This window comes from Coregonus lavaretus (assembly GCF_964263955.1).
Source record: "Coregonus lavaretus genome assembly, chromosome: 12".
Taxonomy (NCBI): Eukaryota; Metazoa; Chordata; class Actinopteri; order Salmoniformes; family Salmonidae; genus Coregonus; species Coregonus lavaretus.
In genome coordinates, this window is record NC_139999.1 from 34,416,991 (window position 1) to 34,431,422 (window position 14,432).

At 41.6% G+C, this 14,432-nt stretch overlaps 1 protein-coding gene across 1 annotated transcript in view; it reads left to right on the forward strand.

Annotated features, from left to right (window-relative positions):
- Positions 1-14,432, forward strand: part of LOC311138811 (sodium channel protein type 8 subunit alpha-like) — a gene marked incomplete at both ends in the record, with an annotated part of 79,236 nt that overhangs the window by 46,727 nt on the left and 18,077 nt on the right. The window contains 2 exons of the mRNA XM_084173624.1: positions 5,409-5,500; positions 8,174-8,395. Of these exons, the coding sequence (XP_084029750.1) occupies positions 5,409-5,500; positions 8,174-8,395 (314 nt within the window). The remainder of the gene's footprint in view (positions 1-5,408; positions 5,501-8,173; positions 8,396-14,432) is intronic.

Genomic DNA, 14,432 nt, shown 5'->3' on the forward strand with positions numbered 1-14,432 from the left:
TCTATACCTCCACCTCTCTCTACACTTCCATCTCTCTCTACACTTCCATCTCTCTCTGCACCTCCACCTCTCTCTACACCTCCACCTCTCTCGACACTTCCATCTCTCTCTACACCTCCACCTCTCTCTACACTTCCATCTCTCTCTACACCTCCACCTCTCTCTACACCTCCACCTCTCTCGACACTTCCATCTCTCTCTACACCTCCACTTCTCTCTACACTTCCATCTCTCTCTACACCTCCACCTCTCTCTACACCTCCACCTCTCTCTACACCTCCACCTCTCTCTATACCTCCACCTCTCTACACTTCCATCTCTCTCTACACTTCCATCTCTCTCTACACCTCCACCTCTCTCTACACCTCCACCGCTCTCGACACTTCCATCTCTCTCTACACCTCCACCTCTCTCTACACTTCCATCTCTCTCTACACTTCCATCTCTCTCTGCACCTTCATCTCTCTCTACACCTCTACCTCTCTCTACACTTCCATCTCTCTCTACACCACCTCTCTCTACATCTCCACCTCTCTCTATACCTCCACCTCTCTCTACACTTCCATCTCTCTCTACACCTCCACCTCTCTCTACACTTCCATCTCTCTCTGCACCTTCATCTCTCTCTACACCTCTACCTCTCTCTACACTTCCATCTCTCTCTACACCACCTCTCTCTACACCTCCATTTCTCTCTATACCTCCACCTCTCTCTACACTTCCATCTCTCTCTACACCTCCACCTCTCTCTACACTTCCATCTCTCTCTACACCTCCACCTCTCTCTACACTTCCATCTCTCTCTACACTTCCATCTCTCTCTGCACCTTCATCTCTCTCTACACCTCTACCTCTCTCTACACTTCCATCTCTCTCTACACCACCTCTCTCTACACCTCCACCTCTCTCTATACCTCCACCTCTCTCTACACTTCTATCTCTCTCTACACCTCCACCTCTCTCTACACTTCCATCTCTCTCTGCACCTTCATCTCTCTCTACACCTCTACCTCTCTCTACACTTCCATCTCTCTCTACACCACCTCTCTCTACACCTCCATTTCTCTCTATACCTCCACCTCTCTCTACACTTCCATCTCTCTCTACACCTCCACCTCTCTCTACACTTCCATCTCTCTCTACACCTCCACCTCTCTCTACACTTCCATCTCTCTCTACACTTCCATCTCTCTCTGCACCTTCATCTCTCTCTACACTTCCATCTCTCTCTACACCACCTCTCTCTACACCTCCACCTCTCTCTACACCTCCACCTCTCTCTACACCTCCACCTCTCTCTACACCTCCACCTCTCTCTACACCTCCATCTCTCTCTACACTTCCATCTCTCTCTACACCTCCACCTCTCTCTACACCTCCACCTCTCTCTACACCTCCACCTCTCTCTACACCTCCACCTCTCCACCTCTCTCTACACCTCCACCTCTCTCTATACCTCCATCTCTCTACTCCTCTATCTCTCTCTATACCTCCAACTCTACCAGAGTGACAAGGTTGGGGCAGGCAGGACATTCCACACCAGAGAATATTTCAAAACATGCAAAATAATCCAAGATGTAGAAGCATCTCCAAATACTCATTCAACAGAATAGAATTCATTCAACTGAATCAATCAATCAATTGAACATACAGTATATGTAAGTACAGGTATATTTGTAATGTTGCATTTTATTTGAATGACACATACAGATATGGATGGGTTTGTTCAAAGAGAGTGAGATAGTTCATTGAAATAATGTAGAGTTTATACAGATGCATAACATGTATGATGTACGATTACTCCACTGTTTCTTTTTTCATAAAACAAATACATGTGGGTGGGAAAATATCCTACCAAAGAACATTATTTCAAAGAGCAGGGATAGCAGTCTCTGAGAATTTGGTAAAAGGGAGATTATGATGATTGAAAGTTATGCAAATATTGAAATTGTTAGAGTTTGGCAAGGAATGATTGCCCTGCCCGAATTTTGGTAATATTTTGAAACATTTTGGTCCATATTTTATTTCATATTCTCCCATCTCTTATGTCTTCTTCATCTTATTGTAAGTCCCTCTTATATCAGACTTTCCTGTATGTTAACATCTGAGTATTGTGTTGTTACTAGTATTAGTTATTGTAATGGTCAAATAGGGAGAAGGGGGTAGAGAGTATTATATGTATGTAATGCTTAATTAAATGTTTTCCCCCTTTCTTCCTTTCTTTTTCTTTATTTCATTTTTGTATTTTCTTTCTTTCAAGGTTGGGGTCAATTCTGTTTGAATTCAGTCAATTCAGGAAGTAAACTGAACTTCCAATTCCAATTTTTCTCAGTTCTTTTCAATGAGAAAAAGCATGCAATTGGAATTTCAGTTTACTTACTGAATTGACTGAATTTAAATGGCATTGACCCCAACTCTGCCTTCTGTCTCTCATTCTGTAATGGCTGCTGAGTAACTGTGATCTAAACCACTCTGCAGGTGTATAACAGAGTTTGTAAACCTAGGCAATTTGTCAGCTCTGCGTACGTTCAGGGTTCTGAAAACAATTTCTGTTATCCCAGGTAAGACTGTGCATGTGTGTGTGCGCGGGCAGGGGAGTCGCGGAGGGTCAGTGTTACAGTGCCTTCAGAAAGTATTCACACCCCTTGACTTTTTCCACATTTTGTGGTATTACAGCTTACATTTGAAATGGATTACATTGAGATTTTGTGTCACTGGCCTACACACAATACCCCGTAATGTCAAAGTGGAATTATGTATTTAGAAGTTTTTACAAATTAATTACAAAGGAAAGCTGAAATGTCGTGAATCAACAATATTCAACCCCTTTGTTATGGCAAGCCTAAATAAGTTCAGGAGTAAGAATTTTCTTAACAAGTCACATAATAAGTTGCACTCTGTGTGCAATAATAGTGTTAAACAGGATTTTTGAATGACTACCTCATCTCTGCACATACAATTATCTGTAAGGTCCCTCAGTCGAGCAGTGAATTTCAAACACAGATTCAACCACAAACACCAGGCAGGTTTTGCACAAAGATGAGGACCTATTGGTAGATGGGTAAAAAAAAGAAAGCAGACATTGAATATCAAGTTGAGCATGGTGAAGTTATTAATTACATGTATGGTTGGTGTACCAATACACCCAGTCACTACAAAGATACAGGCATCCTTCCTAACTCAGTTGCCGGAGAGGAAGGAACGCTCTCAGGGATTTCACCATGAGGCCAATGCTGACTTTAAAACAGTTACAGAGTAGTTGTGATAGGAGAAAACTGAGGATGGATCAACAACATTGTAGTAACTTCAAAATACAAACCTACTCTAAATGACAAAGTGAAAAGAAGGAATGCCTGTACATAATAAAAATATTCCTGTTTGCAATAAGTAAAACTGCAAAAGAATTTGGCAAAGAAATGAACTTTATGTCCTGAAAGCAAAGTACCACTCTTCATATTTTCAAAAATGGTGGTGGCTGCATCATGTTATGGGTATGCTTGTCATCGACAAGGACTAGGGAGTTTTTTTAGGATAAAAATTTACAGAATAGAGCTAAGCACAGGCAAAATCTTAGAGGAAAACCTTGTTCAGTGTGTTTTCCAACAGACACTGGATGACAAATTCACCTTTCAGCAGAACAATAACCTAAAACACAAGGCCAAATATGCACTGGAGTAGCTTAAAAAGACAATATTGAATGTTCCTGAGGGGCCTAGTTACAGTTTTGACTTAAATCGGCTTGAAATTATATGGCAGTACTCAAAAATGGCTGTCTAGCAATGATCAACAACCAACTTGACAGCGCTTGAAGAATTTAAAAAAGAATAATGTGCAAATATTGTACAATCCAGGTGTGCAAAGCTCATAGGCCCATATTCCGACCCGAGTTAAGTGCCGTAAATGGAATGTAATTCCTTTTAATGTGCTTTTCTTTCTATGCATATTCTGACCTTGAACTTAAGCAAGAGAATAGTATGCTATTCACCCACTATTCGTTTGAGGTGGAGCTTGAATAAATGAAGGTGTGGCGGAGATGTGTCTACAGATAAACTGTGTTCTGACCTTGACTTAATTCCCTAATAATAAACACCTTTACGCGCAAAACCATGAACAACGTCTAGCGAACCTACCGGTTCCAAGTGGAAAAAGCATACTTTTTTTTGTTATTGATATAAATACCACCATTCTCCATGCATTGTAATTTACAACTTGATAAGATCTATTGATAAGAGCTAGGTAAATGAGTAATCCGTTTGGAGAAGGGGATTATAAATACACATAGCAATTGTTTTAGATGATTTTTCTTTATGATCCCTGAAGACGAATGTGAAACCAGCCATCTGGAAGCAAACTGAAAATCACATCAACATGACATGTATTGAGGCCCCTTTTCCACAGTGATGGATTGAACTTGAATATGACAACTTTCAGGATGAATCAAACCACTGTATTTTTTATTAATCAATATAAAAAAATAATCTGTAAAGGCTCTCCCAAAACACCCAAATATGAAAGTATTTTAAAATCTACCAGTTGGTGCTGAAACTGAGATGAATATGAATAGATGGCTTTTTTTCATTGATCTCTATATTCTGAACCCGTTTTCTCAATGTATTCTATTGAGTCTGTCGACAAAATTCTAATTAAAGGTGCACTGTATTTAAAGGGATGGCTTAAGATAAATGTACTGAAAACCCTATTGAATGAAAACTCCACAAGAAAATCTGTTGGCCAGAGGGTTTTCAACAGTTGAATGAAATGTATTCAGAGCGCGGAAGGTAGCCACACCTGCAGAGCGTGTTATGCGACTGAATAAGTCAAGTCTGAATACCAAATACTGAGAAGTGCGTAGGAAAGGTGTGCGTAGGAAAGGCATAAATTGTTAGGTCGGGATTGGCCCCTTAGAGACTTACCCAGAAAGACTCACGGCTGTAATCGCTGCCAAAGATGACATGTATTGACTCAGGGGTGTGAATACTTATGTAAATGAGATATTTCTGCATCTCATTTTCAATAAATTTGCAAAGATTTCTAAAAACATGTTTTCACTGTCATTGTTGGGAATTGTGTGTAGATGGGTGAGAAAAAAAATAATATTTAATCCATTTTTAATTCAGAATACGTCAAGGGGTATGAATACTTTCTGAAGGCACTGTAGGTGTGGTTTTGTTTCGGTTTCCTTTCGTTTCCTTTTCCAGCTTCGCTCCTCTCTCCTGGAGGAATAGGCGCTTCTCTCTCTCGCTCGCCGTGGTGTCCACTCCTTCTGCCGGTCATCTTCTTCGGTGGTGATGGGGCTGGTGTCGTGCACTTGCGTGTCCGTGCTTTTGATCTGTAGGTTTGTGTGTGTGTTACCGTTTGTGTTTTGTATCATGGTGTTTTGTTCTGTGTGTGATCCTACCCCGTTACAGATATGTAACAGAATTTGTGGACCTGGGGAATGTCTCAGCGCTGAGAACGTTCAGGGTTCTCCGAGCATTGAAAACTATTTCAGTCATTCCAGGTGAGACTCCCATTTAAATACTAAGGCTGAGCTTATTTGGATTTCTCATTAATTGGATTATCATCATTTCTTATTACTTTAGACTCTTAAAGAGGATGCATCAGAAATTATACCTGTTTTGTTTACTTTTAATTTTTCAAACAATCAAAAATGGTAGCAATACATTTTTGATAGGCTTAGCAGTCTACTTGCAGTCTTGTGGTGTTAAGTGGAAAAGGTGCCGCTGATATGACATACTAAAAGACAAACAGCCCAAAATAAGTGGGTGGGATACACAGCAAATTTCGGGTGATTATTTTAATAGTAGTCTCTCTCGAAGTGACATTAACAGTATATTGACAGCAGATAGTATGGGTAGGAGCCCGAGTTTCCCCCCAGGAAAAACTTCAGGGCCTAGTTGATAACCCTCCCATGGTTAGGGAAAACCCAGGGTCTTATTATGAGGAACAGTATAAATTATATTGTTCATATATTTTGAAAACTAAAGAATAGTTATTATTATTGACATCTTAATCTTCAAGTCAAAGTGATAGACAAGGGTTTCACACTCACACATTGTATTTGTAAGCATTTCTTATTTAGACCATACATGAGTATCTCTTCATAGAGTTCGATTCACTGTCCAACAGAGAGTGATAATGTGTTTATAACCACCAAATGAATGAATATAGGTGAATACATAACGTTTAGGACATTTGATTAGTTTGGGTTCAAATTTCTACCTTAGTTGTTGTTAAAATCTAAACTCTGATGTATCAATGCCACAGTCTTAAAACACATCACGTGTCTGTATGAAGTTGTCCCCTGACTATAACTGAGCACTCTGAAGAACATTTAATTCCTTAAGACTGCCAAGCCTAGTTTGACAACACATTATACGCTGCATGAAGCTTCTCAAGACACCTGCTTTTTTATCTTACAACTTTGGCTTTTAAGGAGCTTCTTTACTTTGAATTTCATTCTGTTATGATTATAGCAGCGAATCCTGAATGTGGACTTCTCGTTTCGGTTTATCCTGGGACAATAAGGCATAAACACAACAGAGAAATTAATTACATGAAATAAACACAGTGATATGCAAATACATTGGAGATGGGGGGGGGGGGGGGGGGTTGAGATATTTGCACAGGGGACGTTTTTACATTGCACCATTGGAATTGTTGGATTGTAAATCAGTTATGTTTTATGGAACACACACACACCACACTGACTCATTATTTGTTCACAGTCTTAGTTAGCCTTTTGAGATTTTGTAGTAACTTCGACTGCAGAACACTCTAATGGTGCAAAAGTGTTGTTGAACAAGTGTCTGGGGCAGGAAGTGAATGTGAATTTGCTCATAAAATACATCTAGTCCAGTAAGTAGTGTTGGCTCAGTCTCCAGTGTAGGCCTCTGATCTAAAGGTGTCCCAGCCTAAAAGGCTCACCCAGTGGAGATCACACCCCACAGCACCAGTGGGACATGATGGGGGTGCCTAGGATGGGAACCATTCTAACCTTGGGAACCAAGCTAAGTCACCATCCCGGTTGCCAGACAGACAGGTGATGATGACATGGAGTCAATTCCTTTAGCCTTGGCGTTAAAATTACCTGCATGCAACCTGTGATTCCCCCTAACCCTTGCCCCCCTCACCTGTCCTCTCTTCTCTTCTCACTTCTTCCTCCTCTGACTGAGTCCTGCGCTCTCTCTTCGTTGTGCTGTGCTGCTGTGTTTGGGCGATCTGGTGGATGTTTTGTAGTTGTTTCCATATCTTTTATATGAGAGTGGCCCTACTGTTTCCAAGGATGCTCTACACTGCCTGTGAAACTGAGACTTGAACAGAGAAATAACATAAGGGCATCTAATTGACATAAAACATTTATTCACATAATGTTTTAAATGAACATAAACTTGTCATAAATTGGTATCCCTCCACAACTACATCACCCATTAGGTTTTAGAACCATTTTGGTGTAGCCTACCTCAGTGTAATTATGTTGATTTAGAACATTTTAGCAGTGTTCTGATCGTCACTGAAGTGTGTCAGTCTTATGGAAATCTCATGTAGGGGCACTCTCAATGTTGTTGTGTTTCTATGTTGTGGTGTTTATAATGCCTGAATATCTGACCATCTTCTGGCTGTTTTGTATGTCTTTAATTATTGTGCTAGTTATCAAGGATCATATTCTCGCTGTAATTTAGTTCAATATGATTTAACAGTAACTAACAATATGGAACACAATCACCATTGAGGTATCAAAGTGAATGTGGTGAAAACCTCTTTCCTCATGGAAAATAGAGGAAAATATATCAACCATACACATTATTATTATTATTATTATTATTATTACACATACGCCTGCAGTTTAGAATACTTCTGTTATACCTGTCCAAATTTAGATATTGGTGATTCAAAACAGAGCATTAGTTCTGGTTTGATGTTAACTTGAACAAATACGCTTTTATGAGATGGACTACTATACTACTACTGTACTACTACTATATAAACTCTATAGAAATAATTCATAGCTAAGCTTATACTTTCCAGCAATGCCCATTTCTCTTTGTTTGTGTGTATGTATGTGTGCGCTTGTGTGTTTATATGTATGTGTGTACACAAACACATACATACGTGTGTGTGTGTGTGTGTGCACATATGTGTGTGAATGCATATGTCCGGTTCCTCCCCCCAGGACTCAAGACCATCGTCGGTGCTCTAGTTCAATCGGTGAAGAAATTGTCAGACGTTATGATCCTCACGGTCTTCTGTCTCAGTGTCTTCGCTTTGATTGGACTACAGCTCTTCATGGGCAACCTGCGGCAGAAATGTGTCATCTGGCCAATCAACTCCACTGAGAACTACCTGGCCAATGGTAGTAAGGGCTTCGACTGGAATGAATACATCATGAACGAGAGTGAGTCCGACACATGGCCAAAAGATGTGTGACACTGAGACAGAAGACCGTTTCGACTTATAACATTTGAGCTGAGTTTGAGTTAGGGGTGCCAGGTAGGCTGTGCCTACCAGATAATCTGATAAAATGTCTTCTTTTTAGTTAATGGGTTGATTTAATCTGTTTGTCAGTCATAGTCTAAAATAAACACTGTAATGGAAAACTTAAGGTTACTTTCGTAACCCTGGTTCTCTGATAATAGAGTGAGGTATCTCACAATGGGATATGTCTCCTAAGGCGGATCACTATGGATGCTCAGATCACACAATGTCTGTCGGACCCCCTTCTGGTCATTCTCAAGCATATCTTTCTTCCTCACGCTCTTGCAAACAGGGAAACGCGATGAGATGCCTCACTCTATTATCAGAGAACCGTGATTACGAAAGTAACCTTAAAGGGACACTTTGGGATTTTGTCAATGAAGCCCTTTATCTACTTCCCCAGTGTCAGATGAACAAGATGATACCATTTTTATGTCTCTGCGTGCAGTTTGAAGAAAGTTGCTAACTAGCGTTAGGTCAATTGCTAACTAGTGTTAGTCTATGACTTCCTGTCATTGCGCTAACACTAGTTAGCATTGGCTTGCGAAACTACCTCTATCTTCCTTCATACTGGACTCAGAGACATAAAGATGGTATCCACAAGATCATCTGACAATGGGGAAGTAGATCAAGGGTTTCATTGCCAAAATCTCGAAGTATCCCTTTACGTTCTCTTTCAAATATTAGTTTTGGTATCTCACAATGGGATATAGCCCACTCCCGTATCACAGACATGCTCTCCGAGGCCAAAACAGTCCCAACAGTATCACCCCTCAGAGGCTCCGACACTGAGGAACGTATGCGCCAGGAAGGCGCAGTGACGTCCAGTCGGTAAAACCTCATAAAGGTATTCACTAATTCAATATTGTTTGAAACATTCATGTTGGACTGATGCACAACTGACCATACTACTCAATGCATCGTCAATGAGCGCTGATGAAGATTTAATCAAAAGTGCATTACAGTGGCTTGGAAAAACAATGCCATTCAAAAGGAGGCAAATAATTAGTAGGAAAACCTTTTGTCATAATTTTGATGTCGCCAGATTGACTTTAGATGCAGTATAACGTTAGCTAGTTAGCTAAGATTGAGGGGAGGTCACCGGATTTTATCTAGCTAACGTTAGCATTGCTAGCTATTTATGATTAACTTTGCTAGCTAATGACAACATTGCCATTTGTCTAAAGTAAATTTGACGACATGATAATGCCGGCAAAGTTGTTTCCTACTAAACAGTTGACTACTTTAGTAATGTCATCGTATTTCCAGGCCCTATAGTGTAGTTTAGACTAAACAGTCATTAGCCTCCGGCCAGAATGACTGGGCTTATCACGACTTTAGGGCACCACTATTGCGCCGCCGGTAGAGGGCGGCTTGAGAACGTTCATAACAATGGCATGACACGACCGAGTGACGGAGGTGCAACCTATGAATAAGGGGTAGCACAATATACAGAATCACAAATCTCTTGTACAGAGATGCCTTTGAACAATGCCCATGATGTAGCCATGCCTCTGAAAGAATGGGCCCTTAGGCTAATATAACAGCCTCCGTTATCCAATGGAATAGCCGTTGATGAGAGAGGGGCCTACCCGTTTGGGGAGGTGCCCAGGTGACAAAGAGCTTGTTGCTGCTCCGTAAAGCTCTCATCATGTCAAAAAATCGCGTAATGGACATAAACAATGGCGATGCTCTTCTTCTGTGGAGGAAAAATAAAAAAGCTCCAAAGTGAGGCAATTACACGCATTGCTGACTTTAGGCACAAAGGCGGGGTTAGGCTGTAAGGTAACCTTGGATAACCCTGTGGCAAATTGCAGGCATGAGTGGTGGGCTGACAGTGCAAGCAGCTCACTCACTCACTTTGTGGACGTAAGGGCTATGGTAAAGCGGTTTTGAAAGAGAGATACTTCATCTCAATGCTTTCCAGTGACTCGAATCACTGCTGTGAAGTAGCCTCAAGCACAATAGACAGGACCCAAGATGGGACTAAAGGATTGGGGACTGGGCGTAAGCGATGTGCACCCTTTATAAAACGACATATCACATGCCACTCTACCATACAGTGAGCGTGTGGAAAGGGCCCTGGCACTCTGTATGGTCTAAAAAATTACTCTTAGTGGCAGGCCTTGCATGAGCCAGCATGTCCAGATGAGGATGGAACATGTCTCTGTTCCCTTGGGTCAGTAGACCCCTGCTTAACGGGAGCTGCTAGGGCTGGTCGTAAAAGAGTGGCATTAACTCCGCTAACCAGCGCTTCCTTGGTGAGCCAATTGGTAGACGCCAGTGCAGTCATGCCATCCGTCCTGAAAAGGATGTGACAACGCTGCAGAAAAGGCAGAGACTGTTTCCTAATTATATGAGGAACATCGTAAGGAGTCCGAGGTATTCGTATGAGCATGGCGGAACCCTGGAGGTCAATCCGGTACCGTTCGGTCCTCTTGGACTGCCCTCCACCCTATGGGTGGTGAATATCTCCCCATTACTCTCCCTACACGCACCAGCTTAGTGTCTGGGGCGAGAGGTGATGGGTCTACTCCGATGACGGAGAGCCCTTTATCTCAGATTAAGGGGACGATGGGACATAATCGTGGGCTATTTTGTCCCATACTGAGAAGTCCCTCATCCTTAGTGACCCAACTGGAATACTGAGAGAGTGGGGGCCATCAACCCTACACTGTAATGGAAAACTGTAATTTATACAGTAATCTGGGGTATTATCAACATTAAAATACTGTGAAACGTTTTACTACACCATACTGTAAATGATGGTGTATTGTGGGAAAATGTAGTGGGTGGGGGGAAAGAATTGCTGTATTTCAAATGGTGCTGTAATTCCACCCCACAGAATACAGTACCGCGTGCCTTGTAAGAGGCTATAATGTGTGGTTATAGTGCTCCATGTATAGTGGACAGATGTATAGGGGACAGATTGGAGTGGCAACAAGTCTTAAACCTTTACAGGTTAAGCATTTTGCCATGTCCTTTTGGTCTGTTTTGCTCTGTAGTTGCTGCCAGTTTGGAAGCCTATGTTAAGGCCTCTAGAAGTGCAAGTGATATAAAACACCAAATATTCATTGACAGGGGAGAGAGGGGTAAGTTGAGCCAAAGTGTTAGTTGTGCCACACCTTGTTTCTAGGAAACCATACACAAAAATGAATCATGTGACCAAATATTTAGGAAGAGGTCATAATTTGATGGAGTCTGTGGAGGAAGAAACCACATGGAAAAAGTGGAAAGGAAGTTAGGTCCAAAAAACTGATTTGAACAAAGTCAAATTAATTTAATGTGTTGTAGGTTTCATGATGCTTGAATCTAAACCAAAGTTGTTTTAAGATTGTTTTATACATCTATTGGGGTCTCTATAAGCTACAATATGAGGTCCTAAACCTAGCATGAAAGTGCATCATTGTAGCTGTGTGGGCTAATGTAGTCAAAATATTTGCCTTGGGGTAAGTTGAGCCAATGGCCACCATACCCCATACAAATTATGATGATATTTTGTCTGTTTTATGCATAATATGCATAGTATTTTTGCAATGTGTAATGCATATGAACTCAACATTTTTATTGTTACAGAGCAGACGCCATCATGCCCTGTGTATATAAACGTAAAATAAGCAGGGGTCTAGCCCCCCTTGAGGTTCTTGAGAGAGCAGCCAAGGAAGTGAGAGAAGGGATAAAGTCCATTTGAGCAGCAGCAAGGGATGAACAAATAGACTGAATGACACTGAAGAGGTACATTGACAAACAAGAAAACGAACATGTATCTGTGCGAATGAAAGGCTATGATAGAGTAGCAGAGGCACTCAAGGTCTTATCTGATGACATAGAGTCTGAGCTTGCTAAACATATCAAGAATTTTGCAGACCCGTTTCATGGGCTTAGTAGCCTCAAATGCAGAGAACTTGTGTATGAATTGGCACATCGAAACAACATCCCTGTCCCAGACAACTGGTCAAGAAATGGAAGGGTAAGTGATATTGAACTGAATGTAGGCATACATTTAAGATAAACAATACAGTCGTGGTCAAAAGTTTTGAGAATGACACAAGTATTGGTCTTCACAAAGTTCGCTGCTTCAGTGTTATGATATATTTTTGTCAGATGTTACTATGGTATACTGAAGTATAATTGCAAGCATTCCATAAGTGTCAAAGGCTTTTATTGACAATTACATTAAGTTTATGCAAAGAGTCAATATTTGCAGTGTTGACCCTTCTTTTTCAAGACCTCTGCAATCCGCCCTGGCATGCTGTCAATTAACTTCTGGGCCACATCCTGACTGATGGCAGCCCATTCTTGCATAATCAATGCTTGGAGTTTGTCAGAATTTGTCTTGAGGATCGAACACAAGTTCTCAATGGGATTAAGGTCTGGGGAGTTTCCTGGCCATGGACCCAAAATGTCAATGTTTTGTTCCCCGAGCCACTTAGTTATCACTTTTGCCTTTTGGCAAGGTGCTCCATCATGCTGGAAAAGGCATTGGTCGTCACCAAACTGTTCTTGGATGGTTGGGAGAAGTTGCTCTCGGAGGATGTGTTGGTACCATTCTTTATTCATGGCTGTGTTCTTAGGCAAAATTGTGAGTGAGCCCACTCCCTTGGCTGAGAAGCAACCCCACACATGAATGGTCTCAAGATGTTTTACTGTTGGCATGACACAGGACTGATGGTAGCGCTCACCTTGTCTTCTCCGGACAAGGTGTTTTCCGGATGCCCCAAACAATCGGAAAGGGGATTCATCAGAGAAAATGACTTTACCCCAGTCCTCAGCAGTCCAATCCTTGTACATTTTGCTGAATATCAGTCTGTCCCTGATGTTTTTCCCGGAGATAAGTAGCTTCTTTGCTGCCCTTCTTGACACCAGGCCATCCTCCAAAAGTCTTCGCCTCACTGGGCGTGCAGATGCACTCACACCTGCCTGCTGCCATTCCTGAGCAAGCTCTGCACTGGTGGTGCCCCGATCCCATAGCTGAATCAACTTTAGGAGACGGTCCTGGTGCTTGCTGGACTTTCTTGGGCGCCCTGACGCCTTCTTCACAACAATTTAACCTCTCTCCTTGAAGTTCTTGATGATCCGATAAGTGGTTGATTTAGGCGCAATCTTACTAGCAGCAATATCCTTGCCTGTGAAGCCCTTTTTGTGCAAAGCAATGATGACAGCATGTGTTTCCTTGCAGGTAACCATGGTTAACAGAGGAAGAACAATGATTTCAAGCACCACCCTCCTTTTAAAGCTTCCAGTCTGTTATTCTAACTCAATAAGCATGACAGGGTGATCTCCAGCCTTGTCCTCGTCAACACTCTCACCTGTATTAACGAGAGAATCACTGACATGATGGCAGCTGGTCCTTTTGTGGCAGGGCTGAAATGCAGTGGAAATGTTTTTTGGGGATTAAGTTCATTTCCATGGCAAAGAGGGACTTTGCAATTAATTGCAATTAATCTGATCACTCTTCATGACATTCTGGAGTATATGCAAATTGCCACCATCAAAACTGAGGCAGCAGACTTTGTGAAAATTAGTATTTGTGTCATTCTCAAAACTTTTGACCACGACTGTACACCAAAACCCATTCCATGAATGAAACGTTTGACCTGCCAGCACCATCACCCACTGTCACAGGACCCCATCACCCACTTACCCCAAGGCGGCTCAATTTACCCTGTCCTTTTGAGCAATTTACCCCATATCCGGGGTAAGTTGTGCCAAGAGACCACTTTTTTTGTACAAGCTATGTTTTCAAAACTGTTATGTTTACATTAATTCTGATTATTTCCAGGGATACACAACATCCTGAAATATATGTAGATATCTTTGTTAGAAAGAAAATATATCTCCCTTGACGTAGTGAGACTGAATGTAAGAAATGGCTCAGGTTATCCCACTCTTCCCTATGCTGTAATATGTAAATGCATTACCTAGCAGCCAACCTGCTTTCACCAATCCCATGTAAT